The 19,264-nt window shown below is 40.6% G+C and overlaps 1 protein-coding gene across 3 annotated transcripts in view; it reads right to left on the bottom strand.

Annotated features, from left to right (window-relative positions):
- HTR7 (5-hydroxytryptamine receptor 7) overlaps positions 1–13,061 on the bottom strand; it is a 33,390-nt gene extending 20,329 nt beyond the window's left edge. For 2 of the 3 annotated variants that reach the window (XM_085065262.1, XM_085065263.1), the window contains exon 1: positions 12,058–13,058. In XM_085065262.1, coding sequence (XP_084921388.1) covers positions 12,058–12,584 — 527 coding nt within the window. In that variant the 5' untranslated portion in view covers positions 12,585–13,058. Of the gene's footprint in view, positions 1–12,057 lie in introns of all 3 variants that reach the window. The other variant, XM_085065261.1, reaches the window with a different exon arrangement.
- Positions 13,062–19,264: the final 6,203 nt, after the last annotated feature.

The raw sequence follows: 19,264 nt of genomic DNA, 5'->3' as shown, positions 1-19,264 counted from the left end.
GTTCCACTTGGACAGGTATGCGAAAATTACAGGTGTTGACCTCAAGCTTTATTTGTCTGCCCAAGCTTGGCCAGACAAAAAACGAAGTATATCAATAAACTGTGTTAGATACACAGGAAAATCCAATTCTAAAGCAGGTTTAATTAAGAATCTTCTTTCAAAAACTTTGGGATGTGCAAAGCATCTTGTATAGTGTTTAGCTAGTTGTTTTTTAAAGAAACGCACTGGAGTTGCTTCTCCTTCAGTAGTAAAATCATTTCTCCCTTCCTGGTATGAATAAGTCTTAACACAGGAAAAAATCATAACCAGTTTTGGAAGCAAGGCCTGTGGGCTGGAGAGAGCACAGCATGAGGGGAAGCTATCAAGGAAGGAAGGCAGGAGATTAGATCAAATTGTGAGTCTATAATTCAAGAACCTTTTAGAAAACTGCTGTTCACAGTCCTTTCCAGCAGAAACTTTTGGTTCAGGAACTTATCATTAGATAATAAGGTGATTCCTTTCCTGTAACCTATATAAAAAGCTATTTTTTGTCATTTCTTGGTATTTTAGTAGTACATTTTCTGCTCAGTATGTGGTTCAGAATAAGGTTATCGTGTCTCATCATCTTCCATGTCAATGAATGCAAGGTTTACTGTAGTTCCCACATTTCTCAACCATATGTCATTTATTTCCTTAGCACTCATTTTAAATAACATATTCATTTACAGCACACTTAAACACCCATTCTCAAGTTCTCCCATCACATGTAATTCTCCTGCCTGCTGTCATTTTCCTCCCAAAATGTCTCATTCAGTGATATTTTGGAATTCAATATCAATAAATAAATTGATCAGGTTGAGCTCTCCTCTATAAACTCAAAATAGAACATTTTCAGGAATTTAATATTACTTTATAAATATTTCTTCCCTTTTCAGCCACTCAGAATCCCTAAATACAGAGCTCCAGATGCCCTTTAACTAAAGGAGAAGGGTGAAGGACAGAAAGATCTAGTGATGAGAAGTAACTGCAGCAAAACCCAAATTGCAGTGGGTAAAACTATGTTCAGCCTTTCCCAACCTCAGTATTTAATAGTTCATTTGTCATTATATTTATTCATTTTGCCAGCAGCCTTGGGAGTGAAGAAAGTAATGGCCAAATGCACACTCTTTCTTTCTAGCTAACAAATCCTCCACCCTAATGGACTTCGAACCTCCTGGGACTTTGGCCAGACCTGCCAGGCTGTGGTTCCACATTGGTGGCTTTTCTCAGCTTGCTGCTCCAGTAACATTTAATCCAAATCCAGAAATCCATACTCCCCATTTAAGATGTCACCAGGTTTGCTTTTGTAAAGGTAACTGGAAGTAAGCTGAGAGATCACAAGACAAGAAACCTGGAAAAAATTAGCTAGGACAGTGTGTCCTCATTATCTAGTTGAAAATAGGCCTGCCCGCAACAAATTTCCACTACAGTGTATTCTTTTTTTTCAGCAACATCCTTCATATTTTTCCTTCTTTTTAAAATCATGCAAAATCTGTAACACTAAATATTTTTAAAATATAGAACACTTTTCAACACAAACTGCTACCACCAACTTCCCAGGCATGAAAACATAGTACATCCAATCTACAAAATGAACCTCTTGCTTTTTCTTGTCAAGAAAGGAGTTTCTGGTTCTCTCTCCCTGGGCTTTCTGTATAGCCTGACAAAATTTGAGGACAGATTCAGCTGTTGATCATTCACAAATAATCATTTGTCCAGCTCAGTGTGTGATTGTGTGGTCACAATACCTTCATAACACCTTTTTGTATTTCCCAGAATTTAGAACTTTTATCTTTTAGAACTATATCTTTTATCTCTTATGCTAAAACAGAAATACAGTTGATGATCGATCACCTCCTCCTCCAAAGCCTTTAAAGATAGCAGGATGTGAAGATTATCAGGGATCCCAGAACTCTCTTCTATATTCACTTTACAGATGCTGCACCACAGAAGAAAGCAGTGGAATGAAGGGGATCAGCAGAAAGAAGCCCTTCTTCCCACCTCTCAGTGAGTTTATCTTTCTTTCTTTTGCTTTTCTTCCTCAGCAGCAAGTTGGCAACTCTAAGGTTCTTCTGAGATATGGTGGCATCAGCTCTGTGCAGATAGACTGAAACACCTCAGGTTTATTGCTGTGACTACAGTTTTCATTGATAACAGCTCTCATTGCTGGGCTGAAAACTTCAATCATTTATTTGAATTTAGGAGCAGAACTTCGGCATGAGCATGGGATGAATCTCCACAGCTGGTCTATGGACATCTCAGGTGGCTCACTGCAAGCTGCAGGTGTTTGAGATATTTGACAAGATACTCCCTTTATTTTGATAGTTCAGCAAGAGTGCAGAAGCTTTGTGTTAAATAACAGGCTTCGGTAATATTTAGCTCCTTCTTGTGTTGTTTAATTCATAGCAAAGTGGTCCACTATGCTATTTTAATTTCAGTTATTTTTTTAAAAAACTAATATTGTGTTCTGTTAATGACCATACTCTTTTTGCAAAAATAGTTTTTTAATGTGGGACAATACACTCTTGAGACATTACAATCAGTATTGTTGTTAAAACTGCTTGTGATAAGAAGCGTGTCTTCAAACGCAGATACTTTGGGTAAAAGGGAAACTGCAGTACATAACAATATTAAATCTTTTGAGCCAAAGCTCAAAAGCTGTGCCATTTTTAGCATCAAAACATCTTATTAAACTATTAAAGAAAAGCTTTGCATCTTGTTAGGGACTGTTTTGGGTCATGGGTAGAAATATTTATAAGTAATTTGTGGCCAGACAACACACACTTTGTTCAGGGATTTAATATTTCAACTATTTGCTAAATGTCAACTTCTACAGCAAATAAACAAAATTTAACAACCCATATGGATAACTGCTAATAGAAAGTTGTTCTGGCAAATGGCACTGTATATCTGAAATATTCCATGACAATCAAAACATGTTTTCATGGCTTATATTCATGATGACTGTTACATTGTAAATTCTACCAGAAGTTTAGATAATAGCATAACTTCACTTATCTGTACTTATGCCTTCCATTTCTGTCTTCTAATATTCATGCCTATTGACAATTTCTGAACAACTGTTATCAGAGTAAATTTTCTAGAGCAGTATTCTTTACTTTGACAAAAAGAATCCTGTATTTTCTCACATGGGAACATTCCTGTAGTTAACAGATGTAACTGCCACAGACTTGAAATTTTTGCCATTGCCTTTTGTGTCCCTCTCTAGAGATCTGCAAACCATATGTTGAAATACATTGTCCCCAGTCTCCAACACATCTCATGAAAAGCAAACAGTTTATAAGTAAGGTACTTAAAGACAGCTATTTATTGGTGGCTCAATTTCACTTGCAGCAGCAATAGGCCATATTTCAGATTGATTACAGTTACTTGTATGGGTGATGAGAAATTATGATTCCAATGCCACCAAGGGTAGTGATCAGTATTCTTCAGTGGCAGTGAAGGTGGCACAGCTCCATGCCAGGTTATTGGGAAGAGACCTCATGATGTGTTTGTCTGGATCACCAATTACAATCTCTGCCCAAAAGCCTGGATACAGCCAAAAAATAAAAAATAGGACGTTTGTACATAATTCTGCCACAAAAATAGTGCTCTTGCAGGCAAGCCTTTGCTGCCAGTTCTGATTTTACCCAGATTGGTGAATGTCTGAGATACAACTAGCTCTGTCTGGTCTCCCTTGGTACCTGTCCAGTTTTCCCACCACTGTTAATACACAGAAAGCTGCTGCTTGGCCCTCAGCCTGCTAAACCCTGCAGGACAAATAGTTTCCAGTGTGAGAAAAGCGTTACCTTCCATACGGCTCTGCCTCCACTTCCCACAATCTCCGTAAAGAAACATAAGAACTGTACACAAAAATGGATTAGCAACTTTCCTTGTGGTGATATCTTACACTTCCACAAGCTAAAAAACTTGGTTTAAAGTGTTTAAGAGTACCAAAACCCCACCCATTTCCTTGCTATAGCTCAGGAAAAAATTTGCTGCCAGCCTTTTCATCAAGACACAATGTACCTCTAAGAATAGACTTCACCCCGGTTTTCCTTAATTTAAAAAGCTATTTTTGTAATATCCCTCTTGGCTTTGTGTTTTGGGCTGTTTTTTAAGCAATCATGACTATTTAGCAGTGAAATAGCTATCAGTGATGAAGTTAACTGCCTTCAGTGGTGTCTTGTGCTAGCTCAAATTTGACAGCAAAGGCCACAGTAGACAGAAAGAATATACTCAGTGCTGATCTGATTCCCACTCACATCTTTGTTCTGCACTACGAGAGAGTTCATTCTTGTCTGTACATTAGCCAAAAAACATGTTTATTCTTAGAAGTGAATCACAACAAGATTTGCATACATGCTAATATGTACAGAACCACCCATATGTATCAGATAATCTAGATTTCTATACAAAGCCTTGAATAAACATTAAGGTACAAAAAGAAAATCAATGATGCTCAATCTTTAATTTTCCAATGTTAGTTCAAATAGAATAAAAACAAATTTTCACTATGACATATTTAATTACTGGACTCTTTTGAGAATGAAAATTTGCAGCAGGAGTTTGTTCAAAAAATTTCAGCTAGGTTTTGCCTCTTTTCAGTATTCATAGGAAGAATTATACTATGATTCAATCCTTTAGGAATAGTTGGCTATCCAGTACAACAAGAAAAACTAAAACTTGTAAGCTTTCCAGGTAAAAGAACTTATCCTCACCTCACAGACAGTAGTGACCATTAGAACAAAATGCAGTGAATATTGCTTTAGGACATGCTTTGGACATTGTGCTTTGGACATGCAGATATCAGAATTTGTGATTTTGCTCCCCTGTTTTCTTCTATGACAGCTGCACTTCAGCAGACTCAACTATTTCTCAAGCTCTTTATTTTCGTACAAGACCTACAATGGCCAGCTTTCTTCAGACCTTCTAGTCCACAGAGGAAGGACCAGATCTATGTGTTATATATTGAGAGAGAAAAAAAAAAAAAAAAGAGGTGTTTGTAGGTGTCAGACAGTGCCATATGTATATATCAACTGCAGATGAAGACACTTGCAAAATATTGCCACAAATATTTTCAATTGAATATTTCAAACTCAACAACAATATCAAAAATATTACTGTGTTTCTTTAGAAGGAATGAGATACTTTACATAATTTTCAGGGAGTTTTAGAAATAATTTTCAAAGAAAATTATTCCAGGAAAGTGAAAACATTCCCTGATTAATTTCTGTTCTTCTAGACTCTTGTGTGAGCATGCTGCTACTGATATAGTGATCTTGTTCCAGTGCACAAAACTACAAAAGCTTTGATGTTTCATTCTATGATACTCATCCAGTTCAAGAAAAACACTAGGAAAATATATTTTGATACCAGTGTACTCAGGTTACACTACATATCATGTCAGTTTGATATGCATTTGCATTTTTGTGACTTATAATAGGATGTATTTTTGAAAGCTCCCTTCAAAAACTAAAAGGAGTGTTTCTAGAATCGTATTTTGGCTGTGAATCCTGAAGCAAATCCAAGCTTATTTACAGAAACTATTTTTGTGACCTTGATAGGAAAGAAATCACATTTTAAATGTCTTCAGAATGCCCTGCTTGACAAAAATGTGAATTAATGTTCCCTTACCTCTGACTTGTCAGGTTCCTTTGAAATGTCTGGATGAACCCCCAAGAATTAGAGACCCCAAAATCATTTCTGAAAACTCATCCAGTGTTAAACCCTGGTAGGAGCAAACAGAAGATCGTTTCAAATGTGGGGGGGAACTGCAACATCCAGTTTCAAGAAAAGGCATTCAGGTAAATGTGCTTTAATCTCAAATCTCCTGCTCGTCATTGAACTACAACTCCTCATTCACGCACCTTGAATAGCTACCAACTGCAGTCACCTTTGCACTGCCATCTCTAGGTTATCTTGCATCTCCACACTTAGAGACTCCTTTTCAGTAACACTGCTTAAATGCTTCCAGTATAGAACAGCAACAGAATAATCTATCTACAGATTTTTTCTATAGCATCTTCTAACTTCCCAAACTTTGTCAGCCTCTACTGTGCAGATACAAGACACAGCCACCAAACTTCAGATCTCACACCCTTTTCTTCTGCAAAAGGGCAAAACTTCCACTCACTTTGGTGTTAAAACTCCAGATTTTTTTCCTGAGTTAGGTTTTCACAAAATAGTCCATCTGTTTTATAAAATCACTTTTCTTTGTTACTTCCTACCTACTTATAATGCATCTGGCAGTGTGGTCATGAAGCATAATGTCTCTGCAAAGACATCATAAAACAATACTTGTGGTTAAGACCTGGTTACGCTGTAAGTAACTCCATCTCTTTCAGGATGCATATGTGACATAGGAAAAGATACTCAAGGATGTCACAGAAAGGTATCTAAAGAAATAGGATCATGTTAATGCAACAAAAACTCCTAGACTAATTTACTCTTTTGGAGTGGGTTCTCAATGACAGATACACGTTGCACTTCTTTATGTTACTTAATGAATCCAACTTCCAATTCAATTTCTTCATCTCTGAATTTTGGACCAGAAATTTATATTGTACCTTTTTTCAACATAAATAATGAAACAGAGATTGCATAAGTGTTCAGCAATAAATTTTCTGCAAAAAAAGAAACTACATCAACTTAAGGAACATTCTTTAAATAGACTACATTAGAAAAACTACATGGAAGGGAGTAAGACCAAATCTGTTCTTTTTCACTTTAGTTTAGTTTCTCAAAGCTGTTTGTGCCTTTCATAAGCTAGACGAGTTATTTACAGACTCAGAAAGAGTACTGTTGTTTATCAAGCTAAACAATGAAAAAATAGCTCTTGTGAAGGTGGTTGTTGTTAGAAATTAGCTGCCATATTGAACTCAAAGCTTTCTTCTGCAATATAGACCTTAGCTGCAATAACTCCATCACACACTTTTCCTATATTTCCTTTTAGCTTTTTCCTCATTTCTCGGTTATTTCTGTGTAATATTGAACAAAATCTCACAAGTGGCACTACTGGTGGCTGCCTATGTTTATTCTAGATTCAAAATATATTACATAGAGGATTTTTTCATAGCTACTTCTGCATATATATTCTACATGGATTTTGTGAATGATCTGAGCAGGGTTTTCCTCCTGCAGCCTTTTCCTCCCATGGCATTGAGGCAGAAAAGTTTTCATACCTAATAGGAAGTCACACAGAACTACCAGGTACCATTAGGTTTAGCAAATTGCTGACAGATTTTTCAGGTCATATACTCAGTTTGGGATGTAGGTAGAACTTAGACACCTGGATTATATTGAAAGTGCTTAAGTCTTTATTTCAATTTAGTTCCACATTCTTCCTTTAAGGGAATTTGAGGTCAGCTCAATTCCCAGGCATGGAACAAGGACTCAAGAAGTGAATGAACTTTAAGGGACTGACACGTTGTAAGGAGAAGCATAAGTAGTCATAGTTGGAATGTGGAAAACAGGGAGGGAGAGAGAGCTGATCCTTGTGTATAAAAAACTCAGGATCAACAAAAAGGCCCACTTATCTGCATACACATTCTAAATCCTCATCAATTTAATGCAAGCCTGGAATACTCGTGAATTGTTGGCCAAGATACAGACTGGAAAAGTTCCCAAAAAAGTGTTTCATTACTTGTGTGGGTGTGGGGAAAGTGTTATAATTCGTCAACTGTATCTGAGTAGTTATGTTACTTTATCACTTTCTAAGCCAAAGAACTATTTTTAAATTGAATTAAAAATTGCTACTTATGCAGTTATCCTGTGGATATTCTCCAAAACAGCATTTCTTAGCTATCTTGGGTGAGAACAACATGATGAATCAGCATGCAAACACCACCAGTTCAAATACAATTAATTCCCTTTATTTGTTCATTCCCCACTAAGTTGTGGTTTGTATCCATCCCTCATAATTAACTCCTAATATTTTCTCATTCTTAAATGTAAAGAATGCAAAGGAATTTAAATGTGATATGATTTATTTCATCCAAAACCAGAAAACTGGAGCCTTTAGAGCAAAAGAAAAATATCCAAACACACTAATAAGAAATGCTTAAAGAAAACCACTATTCATTGAGGCCCAATTATCCTGCAAAAGTCTCTGTAGCTCCTGCCTTTCCACAGACCTACTCCTCCTATCATGGATGGAAAGAATAGCAAAGGTAATATTGACTGAGAATCACGCTGTCTTGCCTGTTTTAATCCTTATGAAACTTGAAAAGGCAGAAACACTCTTGTCTGTCCATCATATCTCTTTTAGTTCTGACAGACCTGCCTGCAAGCCAAGAGCCTTCTTCCAAAGTGGGGGCTTAAATAAGAAAGAGATGCCTAAAAAATAATATGTTCATTGCAGGTCACCCTGATAAAGATTTTTGAAGGTTTTTATGTTGTGAAACAAAAGGGAAGATATGATCTGAAGAAAAGCATAATTGTCCAATTCACGGTAACTTCAAGGACATTTTCTCATGATCTCCTCAAATTTAGATCTTTGTGAATAATCAAATTACCTTTCCAACCTAGCTTCTTCCTTGTGCACCCTGTGCAAAGTTAGATGGCCCCATGATAGCACAGTAATATCTACTCTGCACCCTTGTCATTTACACCACTTAGAACAGAAGCAACTTAAAAAGTACTAGAAGTGTTTGATGTGTCTAACTAGGAAAAAAACCACAAAGCTTTACAACTGAATGAAACCAGCCCATTTGTATGCCCCATGCTAATATGCATCTTTCAGAGCTTTCCAACTGATAAACTCAGCTAAAAAACACATCCGCCACTAAGGGCTGTGCAGCAAAATCTCTTGCGAGCAATAGGCTTGCCAGCTGCTGGCATTTCAGGGCTCTCAGTGGCATAAGCTGAGTAGGATCTATCTGTGCAAGGGAAACAAATCAAAACGCTTTGTCAATTTACTCCTTTAGTCTGCTTGGTAGCTCCTCAAAGCCTCTCTTTTACTAATGTAATTGTTTTTTTAATAAAAGGTATTATTTCTCCTTACAAACCCTGCCTAACAGTTTATGACAAACCTTTTTTTAAACTTAATTCAATAGTAATACTCGTTCAACTATTTACCTGATTCTTACATCTGCTTCAGGAAGAACACAGAGCTTTAACAATTAAATTTTAAAATAGTCAATTCATTTGCTGTCTCTGCGCTGCCTGCAACAGTCTCATCTTTTACTTCGGGAGAGATGTTACTGGATCACAACAAAGGTTTCCTAAAGTGTCCTAAAGAACCAGATGAGACTGCAATTCCTAATTATATTTCAAGCGTATTTATTTGTCTTAACCCTTCTTCCTAAACAAATGTCTCCCGTATGAGCCCAGGATCTACAAGATTTAAGTACATCTAAATGCCTCTGAGGATAGTGGCCAACTAGAAGGATGGTGAATTTCATGCACTGTCCCTGCTTCAGGAATTCTTCAACTGAAATTTCCTGGTCCTGTATTTGTGTTAGCATTAATTGCCCTGAGATAGTAAGGCTAGTAAGGAAGGTATCAGTGGTAATTTTCTCCTCCTACATAACAGAAGACATGGAAGAGTTTCCACCAAAGCTTTGGAAAAATGGACCTTGTGAAAATGGTCTGACCCTCTAATACACTATATGCATTGTGATTTGCAGCTCCTGTACCACAAACAATATTTAATCTGCAGGTATGTGTTTTTTCAGAGATAAGTTTTCCTCACTGATCATTCAAGGATTTCCTAACTACATACATGTGAGAACAACTGCCGATAAGACAGCACAATTACAATCAGTGCTACACTGGCAACGTTTCATCATTCACATTTGATTCTTATAATGTCTCCCTGGTTTGCATATTTTGTACATATGCACTATTCAAAGATTATTTAACATCCCAGATTAATCTTTGGCCTCGCTTAGCCGTGTTACAACAGTATAAGATTGATTATTTTTTAAATAGAATTATAAATCACGGAGATTTTTAAATTCTTAATTGCCAAGTAGTAGAGACATTTTGTTAATGAATTGCTGGCTTGTCTCCTTTTATCTATGATACCTACTGTCTTAACAATATAATGGATTTCGGTGACAGAGGTTAAAGCATCATAAGTCACCGAATTTTAATTTCAAGTAGGGAGTAGACAACAGTATAATGAATTATTAGGAGATGGTTAAAGTGATGGATAAACATTCAGTGATAGAAGTGAGAATGCAAAGACGAGAGAATAATTCTCGTTTAAATCAGCACTAGCTGGTGAAAATCAGTCATTTACAAGAAGTTATATTCTTTCTCAATACAGAGATATATCTCTTGTTAGTACTTTAGGGGGAGAGGGGAGTGAAGGGAGAACTGAAAGAAGATAAGAGATGCAGTCATCAGTGTGACCAGTTCAGTCAAAGCCCCTGCTCAGCATACAGCAGCGACCTCAAATATTACACTAAGAAATGGAAAAGAGCAAAACTCCAGTGCTACCATGTGAACCACCACACATCCTGAGGAAAGCTTAATTATGTTTGCCTGTTTTCAAAAGGTTAGTAGAAATGGAGGTAGAGAGCTCAGAGATGGACATAAGAACAATCAAAGAATAGAAATACTTTATGGGGAGAGAGTGGAAAAATTAAATCACCTGTCTTACAAATAGTATAGAAAAGCAGAGAAGAGAAGGTAGATAAGCCTATTCATATTTACTTACAATACAGAGCTTAAGTTTAAAATTTAACTTAGTTAAGTTAAAATTAAGCAAATTTCAATGTAACAACAATTTTTTTTTAATCCACCAAAACCACCAAAGTTTTGCAGCATTCAGATAATTGCTGGCCAAAATAGAAGTCACAAAATAAAGAGCATTGGAGAAGAGGATGCTTGTACAGAAGTTAAAGTTCTGAAATTAATACAAACTGTGATGCTCCTTGGTATGAAACAACCTCCATTTACTGTACAACACTTTTCAAGGACTATTTCTTTGCAGAAAATTCAAAGACTATTTCTTTGCAGAAAACTAATGCAGACGTTTTTCTATAAACTTTCTGAAATAAACAGTCATCAAGGCTGCTGTTGAATATCACACTTGGTAAACTATTTCTACAATATAGTTGTGAAGTTCTTAAATTTCTGTCAATTGTGTGGAGTTATAACAAAAAGTTACCCTGTAGCTGCTAAAATTCTTGGCATAGAATTTAGGCTGTGGAAAAGAGAAGCTACAGACTGTAACTTACTTTAGAATAGCACCTGCATGGAATAAAGGAATCTGTTAACCTTCCTTAACACAGGCAAATGTGGGTTTTTAGGTATGTTTTTTACATCAGAACTGTACACACCTCTTCGTTGCCCCAGTGACTGTATCGTTTGGAAGAAGCTAAATGTCAATGAGCATAACTTGGTTTTTAAGACAGCAGGTGAAAATTTTTGAAAAGCAAACATTTGAAAGCAATTTTTCCTTCAAACAAAACATTATTTGTCAAAAATTAAATTGAGCTATTCTGGGATTGTCCTAGAATGAAGATAAAAACTTAATAAGCTATAATTTCTCCACCTTCTCTGGTCTGGTAAAACTCCACTGAGCCCAGTGAGGCTACACTGTCACCAGCTTTGTAAGAACGAGCTCAAATCTATCTGTGGTATAAAGCAGGTTAAAGACATACGTTCCAAATTTTAAAGCAGCTGGAAATGCTCTCTAACTTGTATAAAGCCAAGGCAAACATTGACAGTTAAGTCCAGTTTTGCTTTGACACCTTGGCTCTCGAGTGACAGCAAGGAAGTTACCCAGAGGGATAACCAGGCACCTGGGCTGGCATACGGGCGGCAGCTCACCCTGCTCCGGCGGGCTCCTTCGAACAGAGAGGCTGAGGGCTGGCACTCGCCTCGCTCCCTGCTCTGAGCACGGCTCATTTCCAAGGGACCCGGAGGAGGAGGCAGGAGACCGCTGGTGGGACCGCTCACGGCGGGTCCCCCGCACCGGGGCCGGTGGCTGTCCTGGGTGCCCGGGGCTGCGGGCAGCGGCGCGGGCCTGGTCCCCCCGAGCGGGCGGGACGCCAGGGCAAGCCTCGGGGCGCTGGGCTCTCTCACCTGTCGATACTTATCACGCAGAGGGTCATGATGGAGGCCGTGCAGCACATGACATCCATGGCGATGAAGACGTTGCAGAAGAGGCGCCCGAAGATCCACTCGCCGCCGATAAGGTCAGTGACGCTGACGAAGGGCATGACGGCCAGGGCGACCGAGAGATCGGCCAGGGCCAGCGAGACGATGAGATAGTTGGAGGGCTGCCGCAGCTTCTTCACGAAGCAGACGGAGATCACCACCAGGCAGTTGCCGGCGATGGTCAGCAGGGTGATGAGGCAGAGCACGGCCCCGATGAGAACTTTCTCCGCGTTGCCGTAGCTGAGGATCTGCTCCCCGCACTGGGAGTCGTTGGCGGGGAGGGGGCTCGCCGTGGGCAGCGCCGACGCGGGGGGCGACGGGCCGAGCTTTGCCAGGCTGCGCGGGGGCCAGGAGCCGGCGATCATCCTGCCGCCGCTCAGCGCCCGCGGCTCCTCCAGCACCAGGAGCCGGAGGTTACCGTAGAGGTGGCTGCCGTTGAGGGCGAGCACCATGCTGGCGTGAGCAGCCCATGAAGCCCCGCCGCCCGTTCTCCGGCTGCCCCTGGCGCCGGGATGCTCGGGCTCCTCCTCGGGCGCCCGGCGCCGCCCGCCCCCTCTCAGCCGGCCGAGCGGCCCGCGGGGGCCCAGCCTTCAACTTCCCCCGGGGCAGCTGAGCTCGCCCACGGCGCATCCCGGGTGGCCGTGGCTTGGCTCCATCGCCCCCAGCCCGCGGGCAGAGCGGCGGGCGGGGGTGGCGGCAGCTCCCCTCCCACCCCCGCCCATCGCCCGTTTCCACCAGCGACTGCTTTCCGAAGGCGACAGGCGACGGGATGGGAACCGCTCCGCCTCCCTCTCCCTCCTGCCCTCTGAGCTGCAGGTGGGGTGCGCCCCTTCCCTGCAGTCCGGGGCGCCGGTTCCTCCTCCGACTTCTCCTTCGCGGCCGCCCCAAGCGAGGGGCGCTCTGGGAACCCCCTGAATATACGTATATATGAATATATGTACATATATACACAGATCGCGCACGGGAAGCTGCGCGCCGGTGGCCACAGCTGGAGCAGAGGCGCCCGCAGGCTGAGCTGCCCCTGCCGGAGCGGGGTACGAGCCTCTCGGTTTGCCGGCTCTGACACAGCCCCGCCGCCGCATCGGCTGCTTCGGAAGCCCGGCGGCACGTCCGTGCAGAAAGACTCGGGCCGGCAGGAGCCTGGCTGCTGCTTGGAGAGTTGATACTGGCTGCTCTTTTAAGATCTATGCTCAACAACACGGTCAGCACTGAAGCACTTCTCCCTGTCTCCAAGCTTGCAGATTCTCCTTCACGTTAAGTTGATGTGAATCCCGTCACCTATATTTTCTCTTTTATTAATATTTATATACCCTTATTTTGAATTTACTCAGTGTTCCATGTGTAATTCTTCAGTAAGGCTAAAACCAACAAACTCCCATTGTTTTGACTTACTTGCTTTTCTTACAGGTTCCCTGGACTCTTAAATACAAGCCCATTTCTGGGACTCACTAGCTTTCTCAATACTTCAAGTCCTGTTCTTGCCTCCAAGTGCAGTGAAAATGGAATTATCAGTTACCCATGGGATGCCAGCAGATTACACCTGTTGGTATAGAAACAGGCAAGATAGTAAGGACTAAAACCAAAAAATACCTGCTCCTTAATGTCCCTTATATTTTTAACATGAAACAGAAGCCAGATGAACTAGAGAAGGAAATGAAAACCGTTGGTCCCAGATGTATCAATAACCATGGACCTTGACGTCTGAATGGAGATCTTGCACGTAGAAACAACATAGAAAGTTTCATTTAAGTATGCACCAGACAGAGAACTATTTGTGTGTCCCAGTAGCAAGGGAGGCTGCAGGATGAGCTCACATCATACACACTTAAAAATCTGCTTTGAAGACAGACCTAATAAGTATCCAGCTATTGGAGAAAAAAAACCAAAAAACCAAAAAACCAAACCCCTCAACTGACAGTTGTATGGACTACTGAAAGTCAAATCCAGCTGAGATTTCCATACTTGGCTCACAGAATGTCTTGGTTTTAATGATATCTTCCATTCTGTCAGCATCTCCTGTTTTTTCAGACAGGCTTTCCAACATGCATGACTCTGCATAGGCCCATATGCATGGGACTGAGGGGTTGGCCTCAGCTGTGCCTGACACAAGCTGAGCACAGGCAGAGCCTCCTGTGGTCAGAAACGCAGCAGAGTTTGATTGTTCAGTTGCTGCCTTTCCCGTCCAACCCAACACCTTGATTTGACTAAGACAATAAAATAAGCAACGATAAGGATGAAATCTAGTTGGACAGCTCTTTGACCATGAGCTAGTTGAAAGTGCTTTTGTGTTCAGTCAAGTATTTTCCTATGCTTTGTTATTGTGTCCAATCACAATAAAAGCAATACAATCACAAAATGAAAATCCATGTTCAACTACCCAGAATGTGTTCATGAGCCTTGAGCTTCAGGTGAGTAACCCCACCAGGTGATAACTGAGGTCCTTTGTCCTCCTCAGTTAAGCAAATTTTAGGAAAAAAAAGGTCTTTGGGAATGGCAAGGATATATCTAAATAAGTTAAAGCATTAAGGGAGAACTTGGAGAGAGGAGAATGTTTCCTTACTGGCTGAATACATTTTTTAAAAATAGTGCCTGAAGTACAGTTAAGGAGTTAGGAACTTAGTAAATTTTGTTCAAAATAGATTCTGATCACAAAAGCTGATAAAGTTATACAGTTTAATACTCCCAGTAAAAGCAATTTTTCAGTTGCTTAAAATGTCACTAAGGCAGAGCAAATTATAATCTGGTGCTTCCTGCCAATGTGTTAACACAGTTCATTAAATCAGTCATTCTTCTTGACAGCTTTTCAATACATTTCAGGAATGTGACACTCTAAATGTTCTTAGTGGATGAATGCAGGATCATTTGTGTGTACTCCTACCCATTCCAACCCAAAAGAAGGATTGAACCTTGTCTTTTGTTCTGTATCTTAATTTCCCTTACAGTTCATTAGAAGTTAATCACCTGATTTCTTTCCTTCTCAAAGGTCATGTGTCACCATGCTTTGTATTTGCAGTCATAATCTTACCTTCGAAGAAACAAAGCAATTTAAGTCAATTTATGTACCCTTATAGAAAGGGATTTATGTACTATTTCAGAGAAGATGTGAAACCCTGGAAGACAAAGCAACTGACAACTCTCTAAAATATGTTCCTTGAAAGTTTTCAAGAGGACACACCCAAAATAACTTCCAGTTTCCAGGGCTGGGCTGAATCTGGTGAGGTGCTTTCCTTGAGGGCTTTAGAGAGTTTCACATGCCCAGTGTCTGGGAAAGCAGAGACTCCATCATTCCCTGAGACATCTATTCTAGGTACTTCAACCAATGATACATGAAAGTAGGACTCAATCTTTCCAAGGGTACCTCCCACTTTTGTCTTCAGTGACCCTATTTAAAAAGTCCAACATGTTGTTCCCAACAGCATACAGAAGTGAAACCAATGTCCAATTAGGTGTCGAGAATAACAAGCTGACATTTGTTTTCTCCCCAAGAAATTGCTTTTTTCACCTTCCATTAGGCTTAAATAAATCCTGTCCTTTGAGTAATTTAGGCTCTCTCTGCATAAAAGCCTGTTAAGATTTCTGTATACCTCCTACTCTCTGCTAAGTCCTTTGTCCCTCATTCTTTCTGCACTTATTGAGGTTAAACTATTTTGTTAACATGTGATAATGTAATTTATTTGCAAATTTATTTGTAATTTATTTGCAAATAAAACTTTTTTTATTGTTGTTATATAGAAAAGTTTCAGATTAAAAAAAAAGAAAACGTGAGAACTTTTTACTTCGATTTTTTTCCTCTCCCAAAGTAGTTAATTTCACTGTTTAATTTTTTCACCTCCTCCAGAAATAGTACCAATCACATAACATCTTCAGCATTTATACTAAGTGCATAGTATAACAGTGGGTATTGGTATAAATTCTTTGCCCCCATATTAGTAAGATAGATAAGGTAAGACAGGTCATGAGGAATAGCCAAGGAAATACAGTTTCCCGAGCACATGTTGATTTACTGGGGCCAGACTGTATCTATCAAAGTGTTTGTGTTGAAAAATCTTGCACTAAATCCTGGATCTTACATCCTTCCCTGGAGGACTTAATGCTTGCAGACAGCAGGTCTGTGCTAACTTGGAAGATCCTGACTGAAATGGGTCAAGGAATGCAGTGCAAGAGTTTCAGCAGTGGAGGAGAAAATGCTGACAGCCCAGCAAGATAACACTTTCCCTCACACAGCTGCCTCTAGAAAACAATCACCCTACTCAGCTTAAAAGGTTGAAGGCACTGCTACATTCCTCTTCTCGATCCATTCAATTTTGGATACATGGCAGAGAGGTAACATGAATATGCAATGCAATAAACAAACTGACCGAATTTTTTCTTGCTCTTCTCCAGTCTCGTCACCCCCTTTTTCATCCTTCCTTGCTTGAGACAGTTTATCTCCTTGAACTGTTGTTTTTATTTGTCTGTTGTAATTTCTTTTCATCTTTTTTCTTAGAAATCAGTCTAAGAATGGTGAGGACCTGGTGTTGGGAACAATAAATAAAGGGTAGGTATGTATTTCTTCTGCCTTGGGGAAATATGTTGTCAAAAGCGTTTAGAATATTTTATCAGACTGGCTAGAGGTATTACTGAAACCTTGATTTTTATTCCCAGCATGTACTGTTTAGCAAATAACACTCTTGTCTAACTTCTAGCAAATATGTTGCAGCTGCACTTTTCTTTTCTGCCTTTTCTTGTCTTTGTGAAGATAAATCATCATCACTCTGTGGCAGAAAAACAGAGAGGTAACTATTCCCATATTTGGCATTTCTTATCATTGTCAGAATAAATACTTGCATCTGTGCAACTTAAATATAAAATTATGTCTTCCCTCTTCTTGGAACTAGCAAATACCAACAACAGCAAGCTGGCATCTGAAAAGAAGAACAATTAAGATGACATTTATGCTTAAAATTCTGCATCACTCAAAATGAGCGCTCCCAACACTGAAAATTCCATCTGTACCTTTATAAAGTAGCTTATTGAGGTTATGAGGTCATTATAAAAGTGTCTGTGACATTCATGTTACTGAATTGCTGAGACAGATAGTACTAAATAATATGTTAGGTCCCTAAAAGCATTAAATGAAAAACTAAAGCAAAAACACCCTGACAGTTGCCACCATGGGCTGCCCCCTGAAAACCTATTAGAAGAATTGTTATGGTTTCTGCATTAAAATGTACTGAAAGGAGGCCTTGAGGTCTAAGTGTATTGAGAAGAAAACAGCTGGAGTGAGGAAATCTGTTTTCACCATGGAGAACTTCAGGACAGCAATGAAACAAAGCATGTTAGAAGTTGCAGCTTAACAGTGAGCACCATAAAGAAGTCCTAAGCAGACCACCAGGGCTGGCATAAATAAAAGCAGTAGTATCTAAATAATAACACAGGAAATAAGGCTATGCACTGGTCTGAGCATGGTTCATGATACCTGATCCTAAAAGTGCTTCATACTCAGATTCTTACACCATTACAGCAAATAGGGTTCTGCAGATCTTCTGGATGAAGATCTGTTAAATGTCCTCAATTTTAAACACCTCAAAGAAAACTATTATTTTGCTTGTGTATTGCCAAATACAAAGTCTGCTTAATCCTGTTTGGTATCTCTGAACACTGCTGCAGTAGGGCCATTCAAAAATAACTGATACATGCTGGTGGATTGTTTTTTTATGTTCATTAAGACAAATCAAGTTATATAACACACTGTGTCAAAGAAAACCTGGAATAATACCTCGAGCTCTTCCATTTTCACACACATCAAAGAAAACCCTTGGCAATACCATTGAGGCTGTGCTGCTAATTCAGATGGCTCTTAGAGAAGCAGTATTGGCTGATCTAACAGGCAAGCACCTTACAGACGCAGGTGGACGAAAGCAGAGCTTCTTTTCTGAAATATCTTGACCTAATATTCTCAACAACAAAATATTGCCAAAGATGGTTTACCAGCTGTTTTTTTCCCCCTTTCAGAGTGATGTTTTTTTCCTGCCATACAGATATGGCAGCCTGTTTTCTACTGACCCTCAAAGTTGCTTCAATGCCTAGTCCAGCATCTGCAGCCCACAAGTAGCTTCTCTTCTACCATCCCAGGTATTTGTAACTCATCAGACAAGCAAGGCCAGAAACACACCAAGAAGGCACTGTTGTTCCTCAGCCATAGTTTGTCAACCAAGTGATGAGCCACAGGTCCCCACGAGTTCCTTGTGGATAGCTGGCACAAACTGCTTCAAGGTCAGGCCCTGTAAGTGGGGATGATCCAGGCCTTGGCAGCAGCCTTGGTTAGAAGCATTTTTGCCTCATTAGGATTTCAGGGCTCCAGATACCCCATTGCCTTCCCCTGATGAGCATTTAGCCCAATTTGAAGATAGAGAAAGCTTGGCCTCCTGAAGTTGGACTGGAATTTCGGACCTGCTACTCTAAGTCACCAAAAACCACCTGCTGAGAATTTCCCTTTGTATTTCACAAACTCTATGCTATTTCTCAGCGGTAGAACAATATTTGTATTTTTTGTAGCAATTCTATTCAGTGAACTTGGACCTGGTTATTGATCTGTGAGAATTCCTCAGTCCTATTCCATGTCAAGGGATATCTTTGACAGGGCAGCTCGGGGCTTTTTAGGAAAGACAATAACTATAAAACTGTATAAATAGAAAAGATTGGTTTTGATTTTTATTGTTCAGATGGAGCTCAACGAGTTAAACAGCCGATAAATACTCCACTGGCAGCAGGGCCACCGCTCCACCTGGTGGGCACCCGGCGGATCTGAGGGGCGCGGCGAGCCTCGGCCGGCACCGCGCCGGCTGCGGAGAGCGGCAAGGCGGGGGGAATCTCCCTCAGAGCCGGGGGGATGTCCCTCAGAGCCGGGAGGATGTCCCTCAGAGCCCAGGGGATCACTTCAGAGCCGCGGGTGCGCTGCCTGAGAACCAGGGGCATCTCCTTCAGAGCCCCCGCTTGCGACCTGAGCAATTCATCCCACAGCCCTTTCCCCGACCATCGCTGCTCCGTGGCGAGGCACCCGCGGCCGAGTGAGGCACCCGCTCCGCCGGTCGCCGCGGTGCTGCGAGTGCCGCCGGCCCGGACTACAGTGCCCAGGCTGCCGCGGGCGGGC

The sequence above is a fragment of the Lichenostomus cassidix genome, chromosome 6 (assembly GCF_008360975.1).
Source record: "Lichenostomus cassidix isolate B80296 chromosome 6, HeHo_3.0, whole genome shotgun sequence".
In the NCBI taxonomy this organism is placed as follows: domain Eukaryota; kingdom Metazoa; phylum Chordata; class Aves; order Passeriformes; family Meliphagidae; genus Lichenostomus; species Lichenostomus cassidix.
Note: the sequence above shows the minus strand (reverse complement) of the source record. Positions and strands in the feature narration are given on the sequence as shown.